The following is a 26,105-nucleotide window of genomic DNA, read 5'->3' on the forward strand; positions in this document are numbered from 1 at the left end:
AAGGGACCCCTGGAGGGGATGTCCAAGCTGTCACTATAGAGTCTTCAGGAGGGAGAACTTTAGAGTGATTCTTCCATGACCTGGCAAGATCATGGGAGGGTTTCCTTCCATCAGGAGCCATGACCTGCGTTAGAAAAGGGGCAGTCCTGCTCGGAGGCAGGGCGTTGTTGCAGTGACTTTTGCAGACATTCCTTTAGTCATCTCTTAGGACCACCAATGTGTGAAATGCTGTGTGCTGGCCCCTCTCCACTCTGCTCCCATCTCCACCTGCTGCCTTGTTCCCATCCTGTGCTCTGATGATTTGGGGGGCTGCTCTGAGCAGCACTGCCTTCCTCATAGAGGCCAGGTACTTGGCTCCGACTGGCTGTCTGTCTTGAGCTAGACTGGCTGCCCAAGAAGCAACCGGAGCTCTCATTCTGAGCCTGCTGCAGCCTTGTGTGTGGAAAGGACTCAAGAGTTAGACTTTATCCGACCCTTTCGGTTTACACACAGATGAGGAACCCAGGCCCAGAGAAGGTCACACAAAGAATCTGTATATACATTATCATCCCACCTCCTGATTCTGAACTCTCCCAGCTGCCCTGCCCTGGACTTGGGACCAGAGGTCAGGCCCTGAGACCCTGGGCCCTCCAAAACATTCAGCAGCTCTCCCGGGCAGTTAAAGATGAGAACGCGGCTGTGGATGGTGCAGAGTCCTGGATGTCAAACCATCTGCTTGTTGGTTCCATTCATTATTCATGAGGAAACATGAGCCCCTGGGTTGGCAGGATTAAGAATTTTGTCCCTTACCCTCTTTCTTCTCTTCCCCTGTGGCACCCAGGAAGCACTTGCTTCTCCAGCTGTGGTCTGAGTGGTGTTTCTGCTGCCCCTCAGATGCTCATTGCCAACCTGGGAACCTGGGCCAGAGCAGGTTTTTGGATCACAGATACTTTGCCTGGGGTTTTCTCAGCCTGGAGATACAGGACAAACCTGTGTAGGAGGGCTGGGCTCCCCTCTTTGGGTGGGCTCTGGGGCGAAAAGGCAGGGGCTGCTGAGCGTATCTGTCTCTTTGTGAGAACAAAAGACCCAGAACAGGAGTCCAGGCCTGGCTACTTCTTAGCTGAGTTGGATGGGCGAGGCCTTCAGTTCTCTGAGACTCATTTTTCTCATCTGTGACATGGAGATAACTGCGCATGTAACAGAAATACCCTAAGGAGTAAATTAGGTTTATGCTGTAGCCAGTTCAAAGTATCAGATAAGCCCTTTCCCGCCGTCCACCAGAAGACCATGCAGATACCAAACAAACACACAGACTGGCACTAGAATTGGAAACTAAAGAGGTCATCGTAGACCCAAGTCCAGGGGGACTTTCCATTAGCTGCGAGGTTGATGGGGGATGGATGGAGAAATACAATCCGAGACTCTGCAGACATCACAGGGCCAGCGAGAACAGGCCAGACAGCCACAAAGAAGGCAAGACGCGGCTTTGACTCATCCCTACTGTCAGCCCTCATTCGCCAGGCCGACAGGAGCCGACCAGGAGCGCAGGCAGCCCTGCTCGGCTGTCTGGGCCTGTCTTGCTATCTGCCTGGAGTGATGCCTTTCCTTCCCACCCCCGTTTCCCCTCCCCTTTCTGTGTCCTTTTGAAAAATCAGATTCCCTCGGGATGACAGGGCCCTGGAAGGGGGACGCCGCCCTGGGGGCCAGGACCTCACTGGGGAGGGCCAGGTGCAGCGCCCACCTGCAGCCGTCCCTTCTGAACCCTGCCCAGGCCTCGGACTTCGAGGATGACCGCAGGAGACCCCACGTCCACACTAAACAGAGCCCTGGGCGCCTGCAGTCCTGCTCCCAGAGTAGTTCCCAGTGCCCCCCGTCCTCTTTCCTAGCTCTCATCGGAACTGCCACTAAACAGTGAGTTGCATAACTAGTTGTTCACTGTCTGTCTTCTCCCCCAAACCGGAGGCTCTGGCAGGGCCGGACGCATTTGGCCCGGCTCATTACTGCGTTGTTGGCACTCAGCGTAGGCCCAGGAGTTTTAGGGGCTTACTTTTTTCTTAATTATCTTCTCAGAGAAAAGATATTTTTCTCAGGTATATTATTAAATAAAGTGATGACCCTTAGCATGAATATGACTAATAGTTCAAACTTGGGATCACTTGTGGTGACCATTTTGTAATGTATAGAACCACCAAATCACTATGTTCTGTCCCTGGATCTAACATAGTGCTGTAGGCCTTTATGATTCCATGTGAAAAAATGAATAGGTAAAAAATTTTAAATTGCTTTGGTTATTTTAGGACATAGTCTTACCAATTTCTACAAGAAGCCCTGTTAGAATATTGATTGGGATCACACTGAAACTATAGGTCAATTTAGGGATAACTGACTTTCTTTTTTGGGGGGATAGTTTTTAAAATTTAAGTATAGTCGATGTACAGTATTATATGTTATAGGTATACAATATAATAATTGACAGTTTTGAAAAGCAATACTCCATTTGGGCTTCCCTGGTAGCTAAGACTGCAGAGAATCTGCGTGAAATACAGGAGACCCAGGTTCAATCCCTGGGGTGGGACGATCCCCTGGAGAAGGGAATGGCAACCCACTCCAATATATAGTTACTGTGAGTGAAGTCGCTCAGTCGCATCTGACTCTTTGCAACCCCATGGACTGTAGCCTACAAGGCTCCTCCATCCATGGAATTTCTGAGGCAAGAGTACTGGAGTGGGTTGCCATTTCCTTCTCCAGGGGATCTTCCCAACCCAGGGATCGAACCCAGGTCTCCTGCATAGTAGGCAGATGCTTTACCATCTGATACACCAGGGAAGCCCAAAGAGAACATCAATATGTCATGGTGGTTGTTGTTTAGTCGCTAAGTTGTGTCTGACTGTTTTGCAACCCCATGGACTGTAGTCCACCAGGCTCCTCTGTCCATGGAATTCTCCAGATAAGAATACTGGAGTGGGTTGCCATTTCCTTCTCAAGGGGATTTTTCCCAACACAGGGATTGAACCTGCCTCCCCTGCTTGGCAGGCGGATGCTTTACCACTGAGCCATCAGAGAAACCCAGTTACTATGAATTGTTGGCTACATTCCCTTTGAATATTTGTTGAATGCAGCATTAGAGAGTAAATTTGTCGACTTTGGAAAGGAATTTGGCAATGTATTCCGAGAATCAGAAATATGTTTATGCTGTCGGTGTTAGGTAGGATGCTTCTGGATGTAACAGAGAAACCCGATTCAAGCTGGCTTAAGCAATGGGAAGCACATTGTCTCACATAACTGGAAAGCCAGAGAAGGCGGGTTCCAGGGAGGCGTCTCTGTGCCGTACCACCCTCAGCAGCACTGGTTTCATCCTAGGCTGGGCTGTGTCTCAGGGAGAGGCCTTGGGGAAGGGAAAAGAGAGACACACAGAAGGAGAAGCACCCACCTCTCTTGTAAGCCTGGAATCCAAATCTTCCCCTTAAATCAGATTGAACCAACTTAGTCACATGCCCACCCTTGGACCAGTAAGAATAACCAAGGTGAATGCCGCTCACTGATTGTTTTAAACAGATCAAGATCTGCCTCTGAAACAAAGGATGGGGTGGATAAAACCAGCACGCTGCCAGGAAGCAGGAAGGGAGAAGCTACCAGCGGCATTCACACTCGATAGCCCAGTCACTTCATTTCCAGGAGCTGATCCTAAGGAAATAAGCAGATAAAAATCAGTGTACAAAGATCCTTATTGCAGTGCTGTTTAAAAGACAGGAGAGAAAGGGAAAGGGAGAGAGATGAGAAAGTTGGACTTGATCTAAGCAGTAACTGTATTGAAGTGTTTTAATTATACTGCCCCCATACAATGGAACATTTAAACATTTCTAAAAAGTGTTGATGACATTGGGACGGTCTTGTGATATAACATTAAGTGAAAAATAGCAGGATAGAAAATTGTATTGGCAGGATGAGTTGTTATTTTTTTAAACGTGTAGAAAAGAGACTGGGAGGAAATAGGTTAAAATGTCTGTCGTGGCCGCCTCCCAGTCATGCAATTAAGGGTGATTTTTCCTGCTTCTTTACACTTTTCTGTCCCACTCCCTTCAAGCAGGAGGACCCCTTCGGCAGTCTGCCCGGCTGGAGCCACATTTGTTCTCTCTTCTCTCATTACTGGCTGTGAAAACAACAGTCACGCCTGCTGAATATTTACGCTTTGCCTGACACGGTTCCAGGCACTTTCATCTGAGCTAATTTAATCCTTCCAACAATCCTATGAGGTAAGTGCTTCCGTTTCTCATTTTGCTGAGATGCTCACTGAAACCCCGAGATGTTTGGTCACGAGTTCACACAGCTAGTATGTAGAGGCCCTTGGAATTCAAGAGTGGGTCACATGCCTGCACAGCCTCCACCTTCCCTGCCAAACCAGGTCGCTTGTCGGGGCAGCCACACGCTGATGAGAACAATCGCATTGATGGAGCCAGATTCTGTGCACACCCTTTACATGGATCTGTTCATTTAATCCTCGCGACCTCAGAGAGGCTGAGTGCCTTGCCCAGGGTCACACAGCTAGGAAGGGCTGGGGCCGAGGTCGAGTGGCCCGGGGTCTGATGTGGGACCCCTTTCTCTCTGCCCCTCCCACCGCAGGGTTGCCTGAGGTCCTGCCGCCCCGTGGACCATGTTTAACGGGGAGTCAGGTCCGGCCTCGGCTGCGGCCTCAAGGAACGTGGTGCGGAGCTCCAGCATCAGTGGGGAAATCTGTGGGTCCCAGCAGGCCGGGGACGGCGCCGGGACCAGCACTGCCAAGAAGCGACGCAGCAGCCTCGGGGCCAAGATGGTGGCCATCGTGGGCCTGACCCAGTGGAGCAAGAGCACGCTCCAGCTCCCCCAGGCTGGTGAGGCCGTGGGGCACCCCACGCTGGGGGTGGGGGGGCACCTCACCTTGCAGTCACAGGGCGCCCAGGGGCTGTCCTCGTGGGTGTACACTCCCACCCCCACAAACGCTTAATGTCGCAGTACTATACACCAGTGTGTTCTGAGTCCAGTCTGTGTCCTGACCCACTGACTCCTCATGTGCCTCTCTGAGATAGGTACTGAAGCACAGAGAAGGGAAGTAAGACGCCCTAATCTGCATAGCTGGTAGGTGGTGGAGCCTGGATTCAAGCCCCAGCATCGGGCTTCTGAGCTCATGCTCCCAACCTTTATACTCTGCCGCCTCTATCTACAGACTTACCCACTAATCAGCAATTATTCATTATACAGCCGTTGTGCTCCTAACACCATGCTCAGACACGGCCACTTCACGGACACATCCAGGAGATGCAGTCTCACCTGTAATGTCTGAGTTTCTTAAGTACAAATAGCCGCACATGTATGTTACAATCCTCAAGAGAGACACACACGTAAAGATACGTGCCCTGCATAGTCACGTGGCTAGCACACGCAGTCGCTCAAAAAAGCTACCCCTAGTGCCAGGAGAACACAAGACATCCTTTCACACTAAACATGATCACAATAAAACCAGCTGTGCAAATCATACACAGTCCTCTGTACACAGATGCACAGACCCAGATTGTGGAAGCACAGTAACATATATGTACCCTCAGTGGCCCGTGGTCACAGAAACACATCACATATGTGTACACACATACCTCACAAAGCTACATTCACACACTACCTTAATAGCTACCTCCTGATAAATACATTATGCTTTCCCAAACAGCTGGTTATAGAATCCCACTTATGCCCCAGACTGGCGGGTGACCCACCTCGTCACACACAGTCAGCCCTGGAGCTCACGTCACAGAGGAGCCAGCCTGCCCTCCCCACCAGGACCTCCTCCCTTGGTGGCATCAACCCAGACACCAGCTGGTTTTGTTTTAAAATCTCTTCCTGCTTATTTTGCTCAGAGTAACAACTTCCCTAAGAAACCTTCAAATAGGCAGCTGGATGGGGGTGGTGAGGGGGTGCGGGCGCCAGAGGATCTGGGGAGAATGCTCCTCGAGACTCCCGGTTGGGGCTGGGGGTGGGGGGATTTTTCCAGGCCTTAAAATAGATTTTTACAAAGCCCTCCACAGGAGCATGTGGGATGGTCTTTTCCAGCAATCAAGCTGCGATATGATTTCTGGCTCAAAGAAATGCCAGACGAGGAGGGGGCTTGAGATTATTATCAGCATCCCTGGACGGGCATGGCCCCTGTGAATGTGCCTGACACTAAGAGAGTTGGGGAGATGGGGATCTAAGAATCTAGGAGTTGGTCTAGGACAGGACCAAGGGGTTGGGAGACTAGACTAGGACAGTGGAGGGGATATTGGGCCCCAGGAGTCTGACTTTAGGAAACCAAGCCCTGCTGATCTCTGACTGAATCAGCTGACTCAGCTTTAGACCCAAAGGTCTCTTCATGCCCAGATGATTTGGAGAGACACTGTTCCAAGGCCAGGGCAAGTGCCTGAGTCACTGAGAGACATGTCAGTGATATGCCTGGCACTGTCCACCTACCCAGACTCCACAGTCAGCAGGCAGGGATTGGAGCAGACACCAGGATGACCTCCAGCCTTGTGGAGAAACGATCAATGACGGGGCTTCTGGATCACTTGTCTCTGCACAGTGCAAGGGCACGGCTGGAGGCCTGGGGGGCCAGGGGAATTGCCCACTGCCCTTTTAACTGAAGGCCTCTGAATCATCCAGTTGCCAAATGTCAGAGCAGAAAGGGGCCCTGGAGACCCTCTGGTCCGTTGTACTCATTTCATTGATGAGGCATCTGAGCCTGGAAAAGATAAGGACTTTAAATTGACCTTCAGAGAGACACCCTGTCATTTACTACCTGGGCAGCTTAGGCAAGCTACTTCACCTCTGTGAGCCCACTTCCTCATTTATAGCATGAGGACAATAATACATGCCTTGCTGAGTTGTCCAGGGGACTGAATGAGATAGGATAGGTAGAGGTACCCCCACCTCTTGCCTGACACATAGTAGATACTTGGTAAATTGTTGGTTATTATTACTGATGGTCACACAGTAGGGCCAAAAAAGAAGTGACTTCTTTAGCCACCCCTTGCTTGTAGCATACTCCCCTCCCATCTACAGTTCCTTGTCCCTGTTTTTTTTCTCCCAGGCCTTGGGGTTGCCAGTGTCCCAGTTTAGAGCCCATCCTCCTGGATGGGACAGTCTGACCCCAGAAGGAGGTATGGGGCTGATCACTGTGGACACTGGCCCGGAAGCTCTGTTCTGGGTTAAGATCCTAGCAGTGTGACCCTGCTGTCCCTGCTGCGATGGCCCAGTTCTCTGAAGGGCAGGGCTGTGTAAAGTGGGGACAAATCCCTCTCTGGGACCCAGTTATTTGGGTTCTGGGTCTGCCCATCCCAGGATCTTCCATACCTCTCATTGACTTGAGCCTCGCCCATTCCCTCCTCTTCATTTCAAAGCCTGGATGATTGCACCAGCCTCCCCTCTAGTTCCTCTGCTTTTTGCATGTTCCTTCCATTTTATTTTCCTCATGTTGCCCTAGAATGGCCTTCCAAAGACTCACCCTGAAACTTTAGAGGATTAGTCCTGGCTCTTACTTGAGGGACGTTGAGAAACTCACTTTCCCACTGGGCCTCTGTTTCTTCTTCTGTAAAATGGAGCTTCCTTCTAGATCTAACATTCTTTAGGTTGTGGGAGCAGAGAGGAAAGTGGGGTCAGAGTTTTGGGTTTCCAGGACACAAGTGGGCTCTGGTCTGGCCTTCAGCTGGGTCCACACAGGGCCATCTTTGGCTGTTCTTGCCTTTGATCAAACAGAGCTTCTCTTTTCAGTACCAAGGACAGCTGCTGCCTCGCTCTGGGCTCTGGACTCTGGACCAGGGGTGGGGCAAGGGCTCAGGATCATTCCAGGAGATCCCCTGGGGAGTGCTGTTGGAGGCTGACTTCCTCTTCCTTGTTTGTGGTGGGATAGATGGGATGGCTTCTGGAGTCTGTTGGTCCCCAAGGACCACAGAATTGTTGCAAACAACTTGGTCCAATTCTCTAGGGAGAAAGACTACGTAAAGTTACTTCCTAGATCAACAGGGTTCAGATACTGGACTGGTGTGAAACCAGTAGAGGAATTTTCTCTGAGGTTGCAAGACCTTCCTCCCCACCCAGAGACATAGAACTTAATCTCTGCTGAATCATATCTCAAACCAATGTGGAGTTGGTGGAGGGGAGTGAAAAATAGCACATCAGTGGACTGGGAGTCAGTGGGCCTAGGTCTCACTCAGTTCTATGAGTGCCTGGACTTTAGGGTCCCCATCTGTGAAATGACAGGGGCATTTCAGGATTCTGTAACTCCCCTAAGCAGTGGTTCACTGTAGGTCGGGCAGCTCAAAGAAAGTAAACTTTCTTCAAATAGGTCAAAGCTTTTCCAAGCTCTAGAAGTGGGGGGTTTGGAGTCATGAGTAGTAAGGCTCTGACTTCAGCTCAGGGTATATGTTGGGGGAATTTGAGGAGAAGGAAGATAAAGTGCGGCCCCCACAGACCCTTCTGTCTTCTAACTGGATTAGAGGGGCTGTGGCAGTTAGGACCAAGGGACAGGGCAAGTCTCCCCCACCTACAATGATTGCCCAGTCCCGTGTGGTGGAACACACACCATTTTTTGGATTTGCATCTATATATATGATTGAGCAGATGGGTTCAACTCCTAGTGCTGTGGTGTGAAGGTCACGTGCATGTGGCAAACTATGTCGTGTGTACATATGACAAAGACTTGGTAGGACCATTTGTGACTGTGTGACTGATGTATGAACATAACACATGACCTTGTGTGTGAGATCACTGTATCAATATGTGTGATTGTTGGCACTCTGTGTATGTATGCCTGAGTGAAAGAAATGCATGAGCTAATATGACTCTATGTGAATATGTGTGTATGTAAGAAACACAGACACTTTGATGATCTTATTGATTCCTGCATAGTAGCTATTCCAATATCCCAGAAGCTAGGTAGGTTTCAGAGAAGACATTCCTCCTTACCAGCACCCCGACTCCCAGTCTCCCATCCCACTCACTAGTGATGCTGCCCCTCTCAGCCTTTCTTCTCCCAATGGGACTTCCTGAAAAATAAGTAGGGCGAAGCAGGAGGATAAAGTCCCTGTTTTTCCCAGGCTGGGGTCTTGAATATCCTTTCCCAACCCACTGCTGGGTGTGAGTGGAAATTGCCAGGGTGACCAGCTCCACTTTCCCCATGCTTCTGTGCTGCCTGCCTCACCCTGGTCTCTCCCCATCCCTATAAGCAACTCCGCTCTTAATTTGCCTGGGCCTCTAACCAGTGACAGCAGAAGGTTCCTTTGGTACCGTCCCTCTCAGAGTGACACCACTTCCTTCCCCATCAAGATCCTCAGGCATACAAGCTCCAGGAGGGGAAGTCCCTGCAAACCCACAAGCTGTCTTCTGCCCCCTCACTGCCCTAGCCCTGCGCCCAGGAGGAGAGAGTGTCTAGAGGGACCACACTGCAATGCTGAGGAGGTTGCCGTGGAAACCAGGCAGGATGGTACGCTGCTCAGAGAAGCAAAGTGTCCCATGTTCCTTGCAAGACAAAAGAGAGGGGTTAGAGATGTAGAGCACCCCCCTCCCCAGACAGGAGGTAAAGAGACACTGGGGGTAAGCTCTCAACACACAGGTTCTGAGGTTCTTCCTCAAGCCAAAATCAGTTCAGGTCAACCTAGCAGTCTCTCTCTGACTTCTTTCTCTAGTGGCCTTTCCACACACAACCCCCTCCACATTCAGAGCCACATTGACAGTGGGTGGTTAGTTTGCCCGTGACCAGAGTTCATGTGGATTTTTTTATAGGACCTGTGAAGGTTTCACAGAGGTGGTTTGTGACCTCTGGGGGTGATAGGGTTCATGAGAGTATTTGGAAAAGGAAAAACAAATCTGAGGATTCTGGAGAAGGCAAACTTTCCAGAAGAAGAAACTTAACCCTTTGGGGCAAGGGCTGAGATTGAGTGGGAAGGTGTGGGTCAGGGGATCCTGGTGAGGATGAGGCTGAGGGACAAGGGCTGAACTCGGCTGACTCCCCACCCATAGCCCCAACATCTCCACTCTGCCTTCAGCCACCCTTCTCATCTGCTTTGCGTCACTGCGCTGAGCAGGACCAGGGGTCAGGCTGTGGGCTGGCTCTAGAGGTCATCTCAGCATTGCCCCTGCCTCCAGTCAGAGCCCTGCCTATCCTGCCCCCTCCCAAGAGGTTGACTTCAGCAGTGATCTCAGCGAAGCCTCATCAGCGATCTGACCTTCTTCCCTCTCTCTGCTTCGGGGGGGGGTCACAGAAGGGGCCACCAAGAAACTGCGCAGCAACATCCGGCGGAGCACGGAGACGGGCGTTGCCGTGGAGATGCGGAGTCGGGTCCCTCGCCAGGGCAGCCGGGAGTCCACAGATGGGAGCACCAACAGCAATAGCTCCGATGGCACGTGCGTTCAGCCCACCCCTGCCGTGTCCCCACCCTCCACCTGGGTCCTCTGGTCACCGGCGCAGGGCTGGAAAATCTGGTTGGGTTTGCAGGCCAGATATCTGAGTTCTTCTGTACTCCTGCCTCCCTTGGTCCCCAACCCCTGGACACCAGCTGCCTGGGCCCCAGTCTTCCTATTGCTCCTGGCCGCTGTTCCCCATCAGAATACTCCAGTGGCCCAAGAGCGGCCCATCCCTTTGGGATGTTTCATGCCTCCCACCTCCCAGGACTCACCCACCTTTCCACTCCAGAGGAGAGAGCTAGAAAGGAAAATGGGCTCCTAAAATCTTTTAAATGCAAAGCAGCTGGTACAGCGCAGATGAATGGCATTCTCACAGGTGGACTTACTTGGAGCTTAGAGAAGGAATTTGGACTAGATTGGTGTTTTTTCAAACTGGGTGGTGACTCACAGGCAGGAAGTCAAATCGGTTTAGTGGGTCAAAACCAACATTAGGAAAGGAAATAGAAAATTCAGGTATAAACTATGGAGGAAGGAAGAGTTACCTTGTGAGCTTCTTTTTGTATATATAGATGCACATAGTTCTATGACGTTAAATGTATTTCTTACATATACATATGGGTTGCAGTCAAAAATTTGAAAGTCTCTGGGTTAGATATTCCATTGATCTCTTCAAATCTATGAAATGATGGATATATGACTAAGATTTTCTGAATCAGCTTCATTAAGGCTCAATACTTTCAGAATTCTATGGCCCTATTATTTGAGATTCTATGATCACGTCTCAGTACTATGCCTGCTTCTGTGAATGCGAGTAGCTGCTTGAACTTGTCTTACCATATGCAAGGCATTGCTGGCTCTTCAGATCAGGGCCTCTTATTCTGCAATCTACCAGCCACTATCAGGCCCGAAAGAGTGTCTCAGTCAGTACAGTAGCCCTCAGGGATGTTGGTGCTCCCAGTCTCTCCATTTTATACGTGGAGAAACTGAGGCACAGGAAGAGGGTATGGCACCTTCCCAAGGTCACAGCTATAAAGTGATAGTGAAGTCAGGTTTTGAATTAAGGACATTTGACCCCAAAATCTTTGTTCACAATCTCAGCACTGTCTATACTAAGCTCCTGAAATTCTGTGACCTCAAGAGTTATATTTCCTTTTGTTGTTATCCTTTCTCTTTTTTAAAAAACTGAAGTATAGTTGATTTACAATATTATGTTTCAGGTATATAGAAAAGTGATTTGGTGATGTTTATGTATATGTCTATATTATTTTTATGACTCTTTTCCATGATAGTTTATTACAAGATATTGAATGTAGTGCTCTGTTTATATTTTAATAGAGTAGGGTATATCTGTTAATCCCATATGGAGGCAATTTATGCCTCCATCCCTCCCTCTGGTAACCATTATGTTTGTTTTCTGTGTCTGTTTCTGTTTTGTAAATAAGTTCATTTGTACTATTTTTTTAGATCCCATGAATAAGTGATATCATATGGCATCTGTCTTTCCCTGTCTCACTTAGTTCACTTAGTATGATAATCTTCAGGTCCATCCATGTTGCTACAAATGGCATTGTTTCATTCTTTTTTATGGCTGAGTAGTATCCCATTGTATGGGGATATATTATATATATATATATATTTATATTTATATATATATACATGGATAAATATATATATTTATGGATACATAATACACCCACTTTCTTTATCCATTCATTTGTTTTGGACATTTTGATTGTTTCCACATCTTGGCTATTGTGAATAGTACTGCTTATGAACATTGGGATCATGCCTACTTTTTTTTTGACATATACACTCTATATTTATTTATTCACTTTATTATTTATTTTTGGCTGCACTGGGTCTTTGTTGCTGTGTGCGGGCTTTCTGTAGTTGCGGTGCAAGGGCTTCTCACTGCAGTGGCTTCTCTGGACACAGGCTGTAGGCACATGGGGTTCAGTAACTGCAGCAGAGGGGCTCATTAGTCGTGACTCTCGGACCCTAGAGCATAACAGGCCTCAGTAGTTGTGGTGCATGGGCTTAGTTGCTCTGCAGCTTGTGGACCAGGGATCGAACCTGCGTCTCCTGCATTGGCAGGCGGGTTCCTAGCCACTGCGCCACCAGGGAGGTCCATCACGCCCGCTTTTGATACTGTGTGGGATGGGTGCCTAGCCTTGGGAATACTGAGTTAAAAGGTGTTCTAGTGTTCTTGTTGTGATGAGAAGTATTTCATCATATATATATATATATTCATAAGGCATGTTCAGTAAACTCCCTCTGGGCCATTGATATGTCTGAGACCTAAGAAGTTGAAATAACTTAGCAAACCTGCAAGGTAACTTTTGGTTCTACTGAGGTGATGACTTTTATAACCAGCCTGTGTTTTACAGATCTGTGGAGTTTTGAGGCAAGTACATGAATTGAGACTGTCAGCTATTCATTTAGCCTTTTCAGATCCCACTATCCAAAAAATGTGATGTTGGACTACTGCTAACTCTGGCCAATACAAATGGATGGACCTCAAAGCCCCTTTCTAGGGAGTGGAGGCTGATCCTGGCAAGGGAGAGACACAGGCCCTTCTGATAAGTGTATTCAGCCTTTCTCCCCTTCCTGCCTGTCTCTGACCAAAAGGGACTCAGGCCAAAGGGTCCAACAGGGGATTGCTTCTGGGACAGCCTTTTCTCTCTCGAGGCAGGAGCCTGGGCTGTCCTACGAGATCTGGGAATATCCTGTGGTCCATTATAGCCTCTGGGCAGTTCTGGACCAGCCCTCCCTCACCTGTCCTTTCTCTTCTGGCCACACCCAGAACATCTGGGCTTGAGGACATGCAAAAATAGCACATTTCCTATGATGATCACACCAGCAGTGGCAATAACTACTGCCGATTGTTTCCTGTCTGGAACTTCTCCTGTTCCCTCTGCCCTAATCCTCACCATCGTCCTGTATGAGTTGAGTGTTTTGTAGGCAAGGCAAGTCTCCTACCTCTTGGAGCCTCCGTTTTCTCATCTGTAAAACTGGATTATAGCTCCTGCCACCCACAGTGGTTGTGCAGATGAAACCATACCCATTTGGAGCATGTAGTACACTGTTGGCATCTGGCCAACTTTCAATCACTGTCAGTTTTTCTCATTACTATTTCCACCCACAGCCGTGGACCACCCCCCCCCCCCCCCCCCATCACTTGTCATTAATCTCAACCCTGTAATTGTGTTATTTTGGTCTCAGTTGCTGTTTAGGGCGCCACCTAACATTCCTGACTTGGATTTCAAACTCATAGTCAACTCAACCTCTGTTTTTGGAACTTGCTCCAGGCATTGAAATATCTGACCTTTGTCTCTGGTTCTTGGCATTAACACCCCCGGTGAGGACACAAATTATCTAGCAAGTCCTGCCTTTTCAGGGTCACCTTAGAAATCCTAGCGCTTGAAGATTTAATATCATGATGGTTAGTCTCTTTGCTCAAGTGACATCAAAGTCTTTTTCTGTAATGTGCAGATGAACAGTTCTGTTCGTCCCCAGTCACAGTGGTATACTTTCAGTATATCCAGGGGAGACTGGGGGCACAGAGGGAGTACACAGTGCCCCAGGGGCAGGGCTACTGCCTCCCGCCACCCAGATACCCTCACATACCCCTCTGCCCCCTTCTCCAGGTTCATCTTCCCCACCACCCGGCTTGGGGCCGAAAGCCAGTTCAGCGATTTCCTGGATGGGCTGGGACCAGCCCAGATTGTGGGGCGACAGACGCTGGCAACACCGCCAATGGGTGAGTCTTTTTCTTTTATTTATTATTTATTTTAATCTTGGCTGTGCCGGGTCTTCATTGCTACACGTGGGCTTTCTCTGGTTGCAGCCAGTGAGGGCAGCTCTCTAGTGGTAGTGCTCGGACTTATTGCAGTGGCTTCCCTTGTTAGGGAGCACAGGCTCTAAGGCTCTCAGGCTTCCATTGTTGTGGAGCATGGGCTTAGTTGCCCCGAGGCAAGTGGAGTCTTCCTGCACAAGGGATTGAACCCATGTCCCCTGCATTGGCAGGCAGATTCTTAACCATTGGACCATCAGGGAAGTCCTGGGTGAGTCTTCTTAAGGGCAGGATGAGTAGGGCAGTGGCAGCCACGCAGCAGAACAGGTGAGCTCAGCGGGGGCCCCACATGATGCAATACAAGCCGCAGAAAGGAGCCCTCTCTCTGGCTCTTATGCCAGTGAGGAGGCGTCAGCACAGCGAGCCTCAGTCCCTCCCACAGCAGAGAGGAGAAGGGTTCCAGCCTTTCTCTGCTGGCCACACTGCAGCAGCTTTTCTGGCACATTCCCTCCCTCACATCACCACTCTCACCCACTATCTCACCGCCTACTATGTGACCGGCAGTGCTGCTGCTGCTGCTGCTAAGTCGCGTCAGTCGTGTCCGACTGTGTGCGACCCCAGAGACGGCAGCCCACCAGGCTCCTCCGTCCCTGGGATTCTCCAGGCAAGAATACTGGAATGGATTGCCATTTCCTTCTCCAGTGCGTGAAAGTGAAAAGTGAAAGGGAAGTCGCTCAGTCGTGTCCAACTCTTCGAGACCCCATGGACTGCAGTCCACCAGGCTCCTCCGTCCATGGGATTTTCCAGGCAGGAGTACGACCGGCAGTGCTAGTGTCAGGCATAAGATTATCGTGGCATCGACGTCCACGGATTTTGCTCTGTCACTGATTCTTTGTGGGATCTTGGGCAAGCCACGTCCCTTCTGTGAACCTCGGTATGGTCATCTGTAAGATGGGAATAATAATGCCTGCCTTAGTTCTGCAATCTGAAGACAATTTTTTGAGTCCCTGTGTGATGCTTGCATGAAATATTACATTTATGCCTTAGAAACTGTGTCTTATTTGACTTGTTACTTCTAACAGTGCCTGGCACCTAGAAGCCTTTTAGTAATTTTCTTATCCCTCCTCTCTGTAGCTAGCAAGTACTCCCTACGGTCTATTCTTGGTCCTCTTAGCTGCAATTCTGGCTCCTTCCCCTTCTCTCTCCCTCAGATTCTGGCTGTGTTGGCTTCAAGCAGCAGCTCCCAGGCTAGCTTCCCTAGAGATGCCCGCTCGCCTCCACCCCTCCCTCCCCATCAGTCTGACCTGAGCAGTGTCTGACCCAGACGTCTGCACTCAGCCCTCACATAGACAGTGTCTAACCTTCGACCTCGCAGCAAATGAGAAAGTTGAGTGCAGACAGTGCCCTGCTGTGACCATGCAGTGGAGCTGACATTCCATTCCGGGCCAGGACTCCTCCCACTGCACTGCCCTGTCTTCCTGGAAACGGCTCACACAGGAGCCTTTGTCTACTGGAAGAGGGTCCATAGGGACCCTCAGAGGGTAAGTGGCAGTTCCCATCTGGCTCCTGGGTGGGATTTGGCTAATTCCCAGTCCTTGCTTTCAGGCTTTTAAGGGCCTGGAGAGTCTGCTTTTTCCAGCTCTAGGCCCAGCCAAGGACTGGGAGGTGGTGAGAAAAACCAGCCACTTGCACAAGGCTTATGCGCCATCGCAGCCTGGAACACTCGTGTATGGCGCCCCCTGGTGTCCTAAATTGGGAAGGACAGGTTTGCATTGGCTCTCCTTGTTGAGGATGTTACAGTGAGAGTTAAGATTAATTAATTTCTGAGACCTCCCCTCCCCCATTCCCCATGGGGAGGTCAGGAATAGCTAGAGGGAGAGGGATGAATTGCAGGATGTCTCCTGAAAGTCATAAGTCCCCATCTTCCAAAGTGTGCAAATACACAGTGGCATAATGGTTCAGACTCTAAAATGAGTGGCTGAACCCAAAGTCTGGCCCATTTTAGTTTTTCTGCATTAGGCTTATGATTCTGAACCCCCTTTTTTTGGCCATGCAGCATGCAGGATTTTAATTCCCTGACCAGGAATCAAACCTGTGCCTCTGCAGTGGAAGCAGAGTCTTAACCACTGGACTGCCAGAGAATTCCCTGTCTACCCTTCTGAAGGACATCCCAAGTGACTAGCAAAGATGGGCACAATAAAGGACAGAAATGGTATGGACTTAACAGAAGCAGAAGATATTAAGAAGAGGTGGCAAGAATATACAGAATACAAAAAAGATATTAATGACCCAGCGAAACAATGGAAACAGTGACAGACTTTATTTTCTTGGGCTCCAAAATCACTGCAGATGGTGACCACAACCATAAAATTAAAAGACGCTTGCTCCTTGGAAGAAAAGCTATGACAAACCTAGACAGTGTATTAAAAAGCAGAGACATTACTTTGCAAACAAAGGTCCATCTAGTCAAAGCCATGGTTTTTCCAGTAGTCATGTATGGATGTGAGAGTTGGACCATAAAGAAGGCTGAATACTGAAGAACTGATGCTTTTGAGCTGGGTGTTGGAAAAGACTCTTGAGAATTCCTTGGATTGCAAGGAGATCAAATCAGTCAATCCTAAAGGAAATCAATCCTTGATATTCGTTGGAAGGGCTGATGCTGAAGCTGAAGCTCCAGTACTTTGGCCACCTGATGCCAAGAGCCAACTCATTAGAAAAGTCCCTAATGCTGGGAAAGATTGAAGGCAGGAGAAGCGGATTACAGAGGATGAGATGGTTGGATGGTATCACTGACTCAAGGAACGTGAGTTTGAGCAAGCTCCAGGAGATGGGGAAGGACAGGGAAGCCTGGCATGCTGCAGTCCATGGGTTGCAAAGAGTCAGACATGACTGAGCAACTGAACAACAACTCTGTACTCCTGGGACATCTGCTGCCTTCCCCCATCTTTTATCAAGGGTGGGAACAGGCCCTCATTTCTAGGGCGTGCCTCATGGCCCGGGCAGTCTTGTATCTCGTCACCTCTCCAAACTGATATTAAGTATCTGTTTGATGTTTATTTAGGGGAGTAGCTGATGGCTGCTGTGTAGAAGGTGAAGACATCTATTGAGCACACAGCCTCTCCTGTTTTCCTGATACAGAAGTCTGTCCCCAAACTTGCTATTCCGCTCAGTGAAACAGGCCCCCTCCCTTCTCCCAACCCAGCTTTCCTTTGTGATTCCCTAAGCAGGGCCCTGGAGGGTCAGGCCCCCACCCCACCCCAAGGGCCCTATCAAAACATTTCTCAACTGCTTTAAATTGGCCTCTGGAGAGCAGCTCCAGCGCATGCAGTTTTTGTCTGTCTTGAGCCCTTTCAGCGCTGGAGCATCCTCTGCAGACTGCATGCTGTGGGCCGGCCTGCCCCTTGGGCTGACTCTGCCTCGACTGTCCTCCTTCTCCCTTGCAGGGGATGTACACATTGCCATCATGGACCGGAGTGGCCAGCTGGAGGTGGAAGTGATTGAGGCTCGGGGCCTGACCCCCAAACCCGGCTCCAAATCCCTCCCAGGTGAGGCAGAGTAGCTGGGATGAGGGATCTTGGAAATGGGGTCCTGCCAGGGAGGGATTCACAGCTGAGCTCTGGGTCTAGCAAGTCCTGGCTCCCCATTGGCCTAATCAGTATTCTCAACAGTGGAGTCATGGATGGCCTGGAAGGCCAGTGAGGGGGCGGAATGGGAGGAGAGGATGGAGGAGTTGGTATTCGAGTCCATCTTGTCCACCTGCTGTCCACTGGTCAGCTCCTCCTGCTCACCCTGCTCCCCTCCAGGATCACGTGGAAGTTAGGGGATGGGGTAGGCCACAGCAGTTTCCCCGGGACCCCTCCTCATCATGCTCTCTTCCATCCCTCAGCCACCTATATCAAGGTTTACCTACTTGAGAACGGGGCCTGCTTGGCCAAGAAGAAGACAAAGGTGGCCAAGAAGACCTGTGACCCCCTGTACCAGCAGGCTCTGCTCTTCGACGAGGGACCCCAGGGCAAGGTGCTGCAGGTGAGCATCTCACGGCCAGGGGGCGGGGCAACTCTCAAAGACTGCAGACTGTCATTTTAAATGTATTTATGGTTTATCCTGTGCCAACACCTTTATACCCTCTACCCATTTTTTGTTACAACCTAGTGAGGTGTTATTGCCTCCTGTTGATTCATAAGGAAACCAAGGTTTGGGGGGATAACTCGATTGCCCCCAGGTTGCACAGCTGGTAGGTAGAGGCAGGTTTTATTTTTTAAGATTTTTTTTTTTATGTGGACCATTTTTAAAGTCTTTATTGAATTTGTTACAATATTGCTTCTGTCTTATGTTTTGGTTTTTTTGGCCAAGACATGTGTGGTATCTTAACTCCCCAGTCAGGGATCTAACCTGCACTTCTTGCATTAGAAAGCAGATTCTTAACCACTGGGCCACCAGGGAAGTCCCCTAGAAGCAGAGTTTGACCACCGCCTTCTTCCACCTGGTGGTAATGTTTATCATCCCATTGTGATCCAGCAACACAGTGGGAGCTGTGGCCCAGGTCCTGGACTCGGCCTGCTTCCCTCTCTGGAAGCCTGTCATCCTGGATGCTAGGAGGCTCTGGAAGTCAGGCCCAGTTTCTAATCCCAGCTGTGCCGTGTATCTTTGGGTTAGTTATTCACTCTGAGCTACATTTCCTTTTTGTGGAAATAATAATCCATACAGCACCTCTACCTAGATGGTTGTAACAACGGAGAGAATATATATAAAGTCTGTACACCATAATGCATACCATAAGTGCTTAATAAGCCTGGCACACCACAAGTACTTAATAAGTTGTTGCCTGAAGTCCGTCTGAGTTCTGCCTCTCGCAGTCCCATCTGTGCCCTGGCTCAGCTCCTCTCGCTTCCTCCCACCGGTAGGTGATCGTCTGGGGAGACTACGGCCGCATGGACCACAAGTGCTTCATGGGCATGGCCCAGATCATGCTGGACGAGCTGGACCTGAGTGCTGCAGTCACCGGCTGGTACAAACTCTTCCCCACGTCCTCCGTGGCAGACTCTACGCTCGGCTCCCTCACCAGACGCCTGTCCCAGTCCTCGCTGGAGAGTGCCACCAGCCCCTCGTGCTCCTAAGGACCTCTGGGAGAGGCCGGGCTGCGATGTGAGAAGGGGTGTGGCCGCCTCCCACCTCCTCCCCCCTGTACATAGTCCTCACGTCTTTCTGGCCCCCTTGCCCTGCTGCATGCCCGTTGGCTACTGGGCCTAGCCCAGCTGTCTTTGGAGTCTCTAGTGCGTGCACGTGTGCGTGTGCGTGTGTGTGTGTGTGTGTCTGTGTGTCTGTGTGTGACCATGTTAGATCTATTCATTTGTCTGGGTGTAGTCGGTCTTGGTGACTATATGGGCTGAAACCCATGTCTCTCGGTGTCTCGTGGTAAAGAAACCCAAAGGAGAATTGTGAGGCCAGGACTCCCCCACCCCCACTCCCCTGCCGAATCCAGGGGTGGAAGTGGGGGACACGGCCCTTGGTTCCTCCCGCCTGCCCCGGGCTCAGGGCAGAGCCCGCGTGTTCCCCGCCGTACCTGTCCTTGGTGGTCCTCTGCTTAGTTTTCTGTCTTGTCCTTTGTTCCACCTCTGCCTCTCCCAGCACTGCTGCTCTTTTTTGAGGAATGTAGCATCCATTGCAGCTGGCCACACTGAGGCCCCTCTGGGAACCCTGACACCACTCCTCTCCACCGAGCTCTCCAGCCGCTCTTCCTCCTGAATGCACCCACAGCATATAGCAGCTCACCTAGGGCCCTGGCCAGGGCCCCGGGGAGCAGAAAGTGCTGGGGAGCTGCGGGCTTGGAGATCACTTTCTCCCTCCAGCTGACACCTCCCGCTTCCTAAAAGTGAGATCCGAGGGGGTGTCAGTTCCCAGGGCTGCAGGCCAGGTACCTTGGCAGGAAGTGCTGGTGCCTCCTCTTGCATTGTTCACCTCCGGTCTCCCTTTAAGCCTCCTCGCTTCCGACATGCCAAAGGAGCCCTCCCAGTGGACCCCAGGAGGTGCGGACTGGATGGTCTTGACCTGCAAGAGGTTGGCCTCATAGGGGATGTTGTCTACCAGGGTGGGCAGCCCCCGACAGCACCCGTGTCCTTTCCAGGCCCTGAGGGTGGCCCTGTGCCCCTCGGGGCTCATCCTGAAGGGGCCTGGCTTATTGAGGGGCCACGGAGGGTGCAGCTGCTGGCAGGAAGGAGGAGGGCTGGGACTGACTTGCTCTAAGAATCCTGTCCGACCTTCAGGGATTAGCTGCATGAAGCTGACTATTAGGGGCTCTATTTTCTTTCTTTCTTTTTTTTTTTTTTGCTCATTTCTAGACCAGCGTCTGTGTTTGAGAGCTCAGACTTACTGAAGCTCCAGCCTCTGGGCTCCCGCACAGCCTGGTTCTACACTCTATAGACCGTGACAGTCACCAGCTCTGTACAAGCAATACTCACCCCCTCGGCCTCCCCGCCTCCCACGCTCTGCCGCTGCCCTCCGGAGAGTGGCCCGGCCTGCTCTTGACGCCGCTCCTGTCTCTGCTGTCTTTCCACCTTTGTCTGGTTGGAGCTTCCCAAAGCCACTCAAACCCTGACCTGATTGGACAGCTGGGCCCCTGGGGGTGGGCACCAGGGCCTGGACTGGACCTTGTGAGATGCCGGCTGGGAATCCTGAAGTCTGGCTCAGGAGCCCAAATCTGTCCCTCTGCTTCCTCGGGTCTAGTGTGAAAGGCAAGAGGTTGCCCAGAAGATGGACATGGCAGCCCTCAGGTCCATGACTGCAGGGGAGAAAGAGGTAGCAGGAGGGGTCAAGGTCTGGGGCCCCCGCCCCTTCCCCAGACATCACCCCCGAGCACGGCATAACTCTCACCTGCGTACGTGGGGGGAGCTGTGGAGAGGTGCTTGGACTCCATTCATCACCAAAGCCAGGTGGACATGGGGATGGATGCTGAGGCGGGGATGTGGAGACAGAGGCTCTCTGAGACAGACCGTTCTCCACTGAGGGGTTTCCTTTTCTGGCAGGATCCGCATTGGGCTAAAGCCAGGGCCTGACCACCTCCCTCCCAAGAAAACTGCCCATGGACAAAATGTGGGTGAGGGCAACAAGAACTAACAAAACGAGCGCCTGGGCTGACTTGCCGGAGCCGGACAGGAACTGTTGTGTTTGTGGAGAGAGGAGATAGCTGGGTTGAGTTTTCTGTTTCTCAGAATTTCTCCCCTGGCATTGGGATTGGGTAATGCATTTCCCATGGCAAAGGGCTCTGTGGTCTTGGATCCTGGGGTGGGGAGAGGGAGGAAACTCGCTTGCAGAAGAGTATTTGTATGTCCTGTGGGTGATGCAGAGCCATCACCCTCAGAATGGTGTGCAAATACTCGATAGCTTTGGAGTGGTGGGGTTATTCGTGACCCATAGGTTCGTGTAGATCTTTCCTGATGTGGCATGGAGCGGTGACACCCAGACTGTGCGGTCACCCCCAGGAAACGAGAACTATCAGAGAGGGTGTCACCCTTCTTCCCCTAGGGACCCAGGAAGACAAAAGATGGGGAGCTACCAGCTGAGGCTCTGCTGGGGAGTCAAAGGCTGCTGGCCCCTTGCCTCCGGGGAAGGTTGGCTAGGGGGCACATACTAGCCAGAGGGATGGCCTGACCTGTCCTAGAGGTCGGACACTCACTAATGGGAAGTCATTCCCCACCCAAGTCGACCTTAGGGGATTACCTTTAACCCTTTGTACCAAATCAAGTTAATCCAGTTACCCCACCTGGATTTTCTCCCATGAGAATGAAGTCTAGTGAGGCTCCATGTACATGTGGTGGTGAGCGGCTGGACTTACGGGTCTGTCTGGGCCTCCTGGATGCAGGGGCTTGTCTGAGAGGCTGCTCTGGAGCAAGCCTGTCCCAGTGGAGGAGGGAGCAGTGTGACTGCTGGCCTTTCCTGGAGCGGGGAGCATCCATCCCTTGAGGAGGGCACGGTGGGGAGGGGAGGAACATGATTCCTCCCAGGCACTGTTAGATGCAGTGTCACAGCTCCACGTGCCCGCTCCTCACCCCAGGGGACCCTGGGGCTGATGACAGGCTGGGCTTTTTGTCACTCCATCTCCCTCTGCTCAGGCAGGTTTCATGGAAGACGTGGCACAGACAGCCCTGCAGCGCTGCCGGGCTGTGGGCAGGAACCATGATATGATTCAGAGCATCTGTCTTCATGTTTCTGCCGTGTTCAATCTGTCCCACTTCCTTCACAGACTCCTTTCCTAAAGGGATGGCTGTGATGGGCCTTTGGTATGAATCAGACTCCAGCGAATGGGGCCAAGTCTTGGTTCTTCCCTGAAGGATCACATCCCTTTTGTCAAACCATCTCCCGAACTACTCCCCACCCAGTCTCTCGCCTGACCCAGCACTCTTAGGAAAGGAGGCTCTCCGTATGCAGCAAGCCCAGGCATTGCCAGCATTTCAGGGGGCCGAGAGAGAGGGTTACTCCTCTCGCTCACCACTCATGGGATCACTGGTTCTTCCGGGGGCCTAACACCCACCAGGGCCAGCATGCCTGAGTTCTTCTTTACTGCCAGCCTTGAGTAGAGCCTCCCGCCCCCTTTAAAGACGCTAGAGCCCTGCAAGGGCACTTCTTTGGAAATGAAATGTAGCACAATCTTAGACTGCATTACCAGGAGCCCTGGCACGTGACCAGGGTCCTTGTTCCACGCCCTGCAGCCCAGGAGAAGCTGGGCTCCCACCCCCACCCCCCAGCCAGGGCTCCAGAGCTCCTGATGACCTCCAAGTCCCCATCTTCTTCAGCCCAGAAAGCAGCAGGGCTTCAGAAAGGTTGCTCTTCTGCTTCTTTGGTTGCTTCCTGCACTGTGTAACCCTGTGGACAAATTGCTGCCTTTGCTCATCGGTGGAGAGGGTCGGGGGGGGGGGGGGGGGGCGGGTGCGTGTCCTTCAGGACCAGGAGGCCATCCGGCCAGCAGGGTATCTGCAGTGGCTGCCAGGAGGGGGAGAGGTCTGCTGCCCGCCGGCTCCTTTCTCTCTCCCTCTCTCTTCCTCTCCCCGGAGTTTTCTTCTCCAATATCCTGACCCAGAAAGAGGTTCCTTAAAATGCTGCTTCCTGTACTGGACTACCGTTCACCTGCATGATCAGGGAGGAGATAGGAACGTAGACTCGTCCCCTACCTTCTCCCTCGAGTCTGCTTTTCACTCAGGTCAGAAGAGATTGGGGCAAAACAAAAACAGTCGTGACTGAAGGGCAAGCGTGCCCCACCTGATCCGGTGAGGCCTGATGGGAACTGGATCGGCCTGGGCTGGCTGGGCAAGGGTTATTTTGAAAGAGTGCCTGAGCATCTCAGAGTGATGTCAGTGATGCCAAAGAGAGCAACTTGGCCTCCTCGGGCAGCAGCTTTGCCAGCTGAGCCTCACACATGCGGCTCGGGTGTCGGCATGCCCCATGGTGGGACCTTGTTCTCTGACAAAGGGCTTAATCTTTCCATGTAGCAAAGCAACTTCCTCTCCCCCCAACCCTGAGCTCAGGCCTTTGTGGGCCCAGTAAGGCTGTGCCTGTGAGGGAAACTTGCATTCTCCCAGGGGCCCAGACTGGCTCGGGGAGGATGCTCGCCACAAAGCATGCGTGTTACTGCTCCAGGAGAACCTCCCCACATTCTGGTTGTAAACTTGGCCAGCAAGGACAGGAGCCTTCAGCCTCCCAGACAGTTCACACTAATGCCAGGAAGGTCCTTGGGCCTGGGTTCCAGAGAGCTTGGCAAACAGAAATGGGCCCTGGGAATCCCAAAGGCAACAGAACATCCACCCCAAAGGTCAATGGCCTGGACAGCCGGCTACAGAGAATCCAAGGCTGTTATATACAGAGAAACTGTGACTTTATGCAAGTCTCCTCCCTTTTCTGGGTCTCAGCTTCCTCATCTGCAAAACCAGAGCATTTGCTAGTTATTCCATGGTTCCCTCCAGGTTTTAAAAGTCTGATCTGGAGCTGATGAGGATTATGAGCCTGATATACCCGGCACCTGGTCCCACAGGCTGGTTCCTTCCAGCCCTGGGGGCAGGTCCTCACCCATCCACGCCCAGATGCTGCTTCTGACAAGAACTCTGGGAATCCTAGCGGACTCTGCTCCTTCCCCCTCCTCGTGGTTTATTGTTCTCTTCCTCTTATGTGGTGAGATAATTAAGGGTTGTCTGCAACGGACAATGTCCAAGGTGCTGACGCGAGGTTACAGCCTCAGCTGCATCCTGCGTAGGTCAGTATCCCCACCAGCAGACGATGCTGGGTCGGGCCTGGTCTCTGCTTCTAGAACGGGATCAGTGGGAGAATCTTAAAAGAAGAGGCTCTCTGATGGGAGGAGAGAGGGAACTTATTTCCCTTCAAAGTATTTTGCTTCTTGAATAAAAAAAATATATATATCACTCTTCTCCAGAATGCCTTTTGCAGACACCATCTTAACAGGCAGAGTGGCTGCTGCTTCCTTAGGAAAAGCTGGCTTGATTGTTTCATCCACTCCTTGAGAATGTAAATTCACAGGAGGCAGGAACCCCTTTTTTAGAATTTCCAAATGCATCCTGCAAAGAGAGAGCGGATAGGGACTGACAAGCACACTGTTTAGATAAGCAATTAGCCTTTTACATTTTCTATATGCAGCATCTTCCCAAACTCGTTGTGGCTCCCAGGTGGCAGGTGGATGGCTGGGAAGGACTACCGGCTGTTTCTTACAACATTCTTGCCAATTCCCTTGAGGAGAAAATCCTTCACATGGCTTCTGCATGTACAGTATTTGGGCAGCAAAAAAAAAAAAATTATTAAAGTCAGTTTGAAAATGGTTTCACGTGTTGTTTTCTGAAGATGGTTCTTAATTCTAGGAGAGAGAAAACAGTTCCAGGGGACTGAAACAAGGAAGAGGAAGATGCCTTGGCTGAGAAGCAGGAGAGAAAAGTACATCTCAGAAAAAGCCCTGAAAGGTCTGACCTGGGCATCTGGGAAATCCATTGTCACAGTATGTCACTGGGCCATGGAGTCTGACCACTTCAGGCAGCTTCCTGGCTCTGTCTCCCAGGATCCCTGCTTACAGGCTCTCAAAGCCTTCTATTCCCACATAGTCCACAAGGGATGCCCAGAACCAAATAGAGGGAAAGGTGAGACGGAGCTGAGGCCACTGCCCTTGACCCACTGCTGCTTTCTGAGCACTTGGGTCCAGAAGCTCTGCTCAGGCATGTGGCTGGGGCAGTCTCGCTCGCTCAGCCACACCGGATACAAGCAGTAAGCATAGCTGTTGACCTCCAGTGCTGTGACCCCTGGAATACCCCTTTCTTTCCTTGCCTCAAGGAAGGATATAGTCACTTCTGGGCAGTGCCACTGTCCTCTTAGGACTGGATCGGGGGGTATGGAAGATGGATAAAGTATAGCAATGTCACAGCACATACTTGCCAGGGGAAAGGCTGACACCTGCCTACCAAGAGCCTTTCCGAGTAAACTCCACTGCTTTGGCTCTGGCCCTTGACCTTGCAGTTCCACTGGGCACCATCTCTTGTTGGAAGGCTCATGAGACGTATATCTAAGCTCTGGTGCTCCCCCAGCATCCTGTTTTTTCTTTCTTTCCCACTTCTGCTCTCTGAGACATCTCATACACTCTCATGGGTTTTAAGAACTTCCATGCTTCTAGCCAGTAAAAAAAAAAAAAAAAAATTTTTTTTTAAAAGAGAGTCAGTAAAATTAAGAAAAGAGGGACAGACAACAAAACTGAGATCCATAGAGACATTCTGAAAGAGGTTCTTCAAAGAGAAGGAAAATGGTACACACTTCATAGGGTTATTGGGGGAATTCAGTGAGGTAATACGTTTAAAGTGCTCAGAACAGTGCCTGGCACATAGCATTTACTATGTTTGCTGTTGTAAAGAAAATGATGGAATGGCTGAAATGTAAGAAAGAAATGTGAGCAAAG

The 26,105-nt window shown here is 50.9% G+C and overlaps 2 protein-coding genes across 4 annotated transcripts in view; one reads left to right on the top strand and one right to left on the bottom strand.

The window, feature by feature from the left end:
* RIMS3 (regulating synaptic membrane exocytosis 3) overlaps positions 1-19,455 on the top strand; it is a 37,036-nt gene extending 17,581 nt beyond the window's left edge. For 2 of the 3 annotated variants that reach the window (XM_061122261.1, XM_061122260.1), the window contains exons 3-9: positions 4,067-4,232; positions 4,600-4,847; positions 10,236-10,377; positions 14,025-14,137; positions 17,614-17,715; positions 18,057-18,196; positions 19,075-19,455. In XM_061122261.1, the coding sequence (XP_060978244.1) occupies positions 4,631-4,847; positions 10,236-10,377; positions 14,025-14,137; positions 17,614-17,715; positions 18,057-18,196; positions 19,075-19,287 (927 nt within the window). In that variant the 5' untranslated portion in view covers positions 4,067-4,232; positions 4,600-4,630 and the 3' untranslated portion in view covers positions 19,288-19,455. Of the gene's footprint in view, positions 1-4,063; positions 4,233-4,599; positions 4,848-10,235; positions 10,378-14,024; positions 14,138-17,613; positions 17,716-18,056; positions 18,197-19,074 lie in introns of all 3 variants that reach the window. The other variant, XM_061122262.1, reaches the window with a different exon arrangement.
* A 61-nt stretch (positions 19,456-19,516) lies between these two features.
* Positions 19,517-20,446, bottom strand: LOC133041519 (uncharacterized). Its single transcript, XM_061122263.1, has 2 exons — positions 20,089-20,446; positions 19,517-19,911 (listed from the first exon to the last, which is right to left on the bottom strand). The coding sequence occupies exons 1-2, from the start codon at positions 20,444-20,446 to the stop codon at positions 19,517-19,519; spliced, it is 753 nt and encodes a 250-aa protein (XP_060978246.1).
* Positions 20,447-26,105: the final 5,659 nt, after the last annotated feature.

This window comes from Dama dama, chromosome 20 (assembly GCF_033118175.1).
Source record: "Dama dama isolate Ldn47 chromosome 20, ASM3311817v1, whole genome shotgun sequence".
NCBI classification, from domain to species: Eukaryota; Metazoa; Chordata; class Mammalia; order Artiodactyla; family Cervidae; genus Dama; species Dama dama.

Bases quoted from the DNA above. Each gene is read 5' to 3' on its own strand.
- LOC133041519 (XM_061122263.1), bottom strand. From the start codon at position 20,446: ATGCAGCTAATCCCTGAAGGTCGGACAGGATTCTTAGAGCAAGTCAGT. The intron at 19,912-20,088 runs GTACCTGGCCTG...GGGTGCATTCAG, and splicing joins CACCAGCACTTCCTGCCAAG to GAGGAAGAGCGGCTGGAGAG.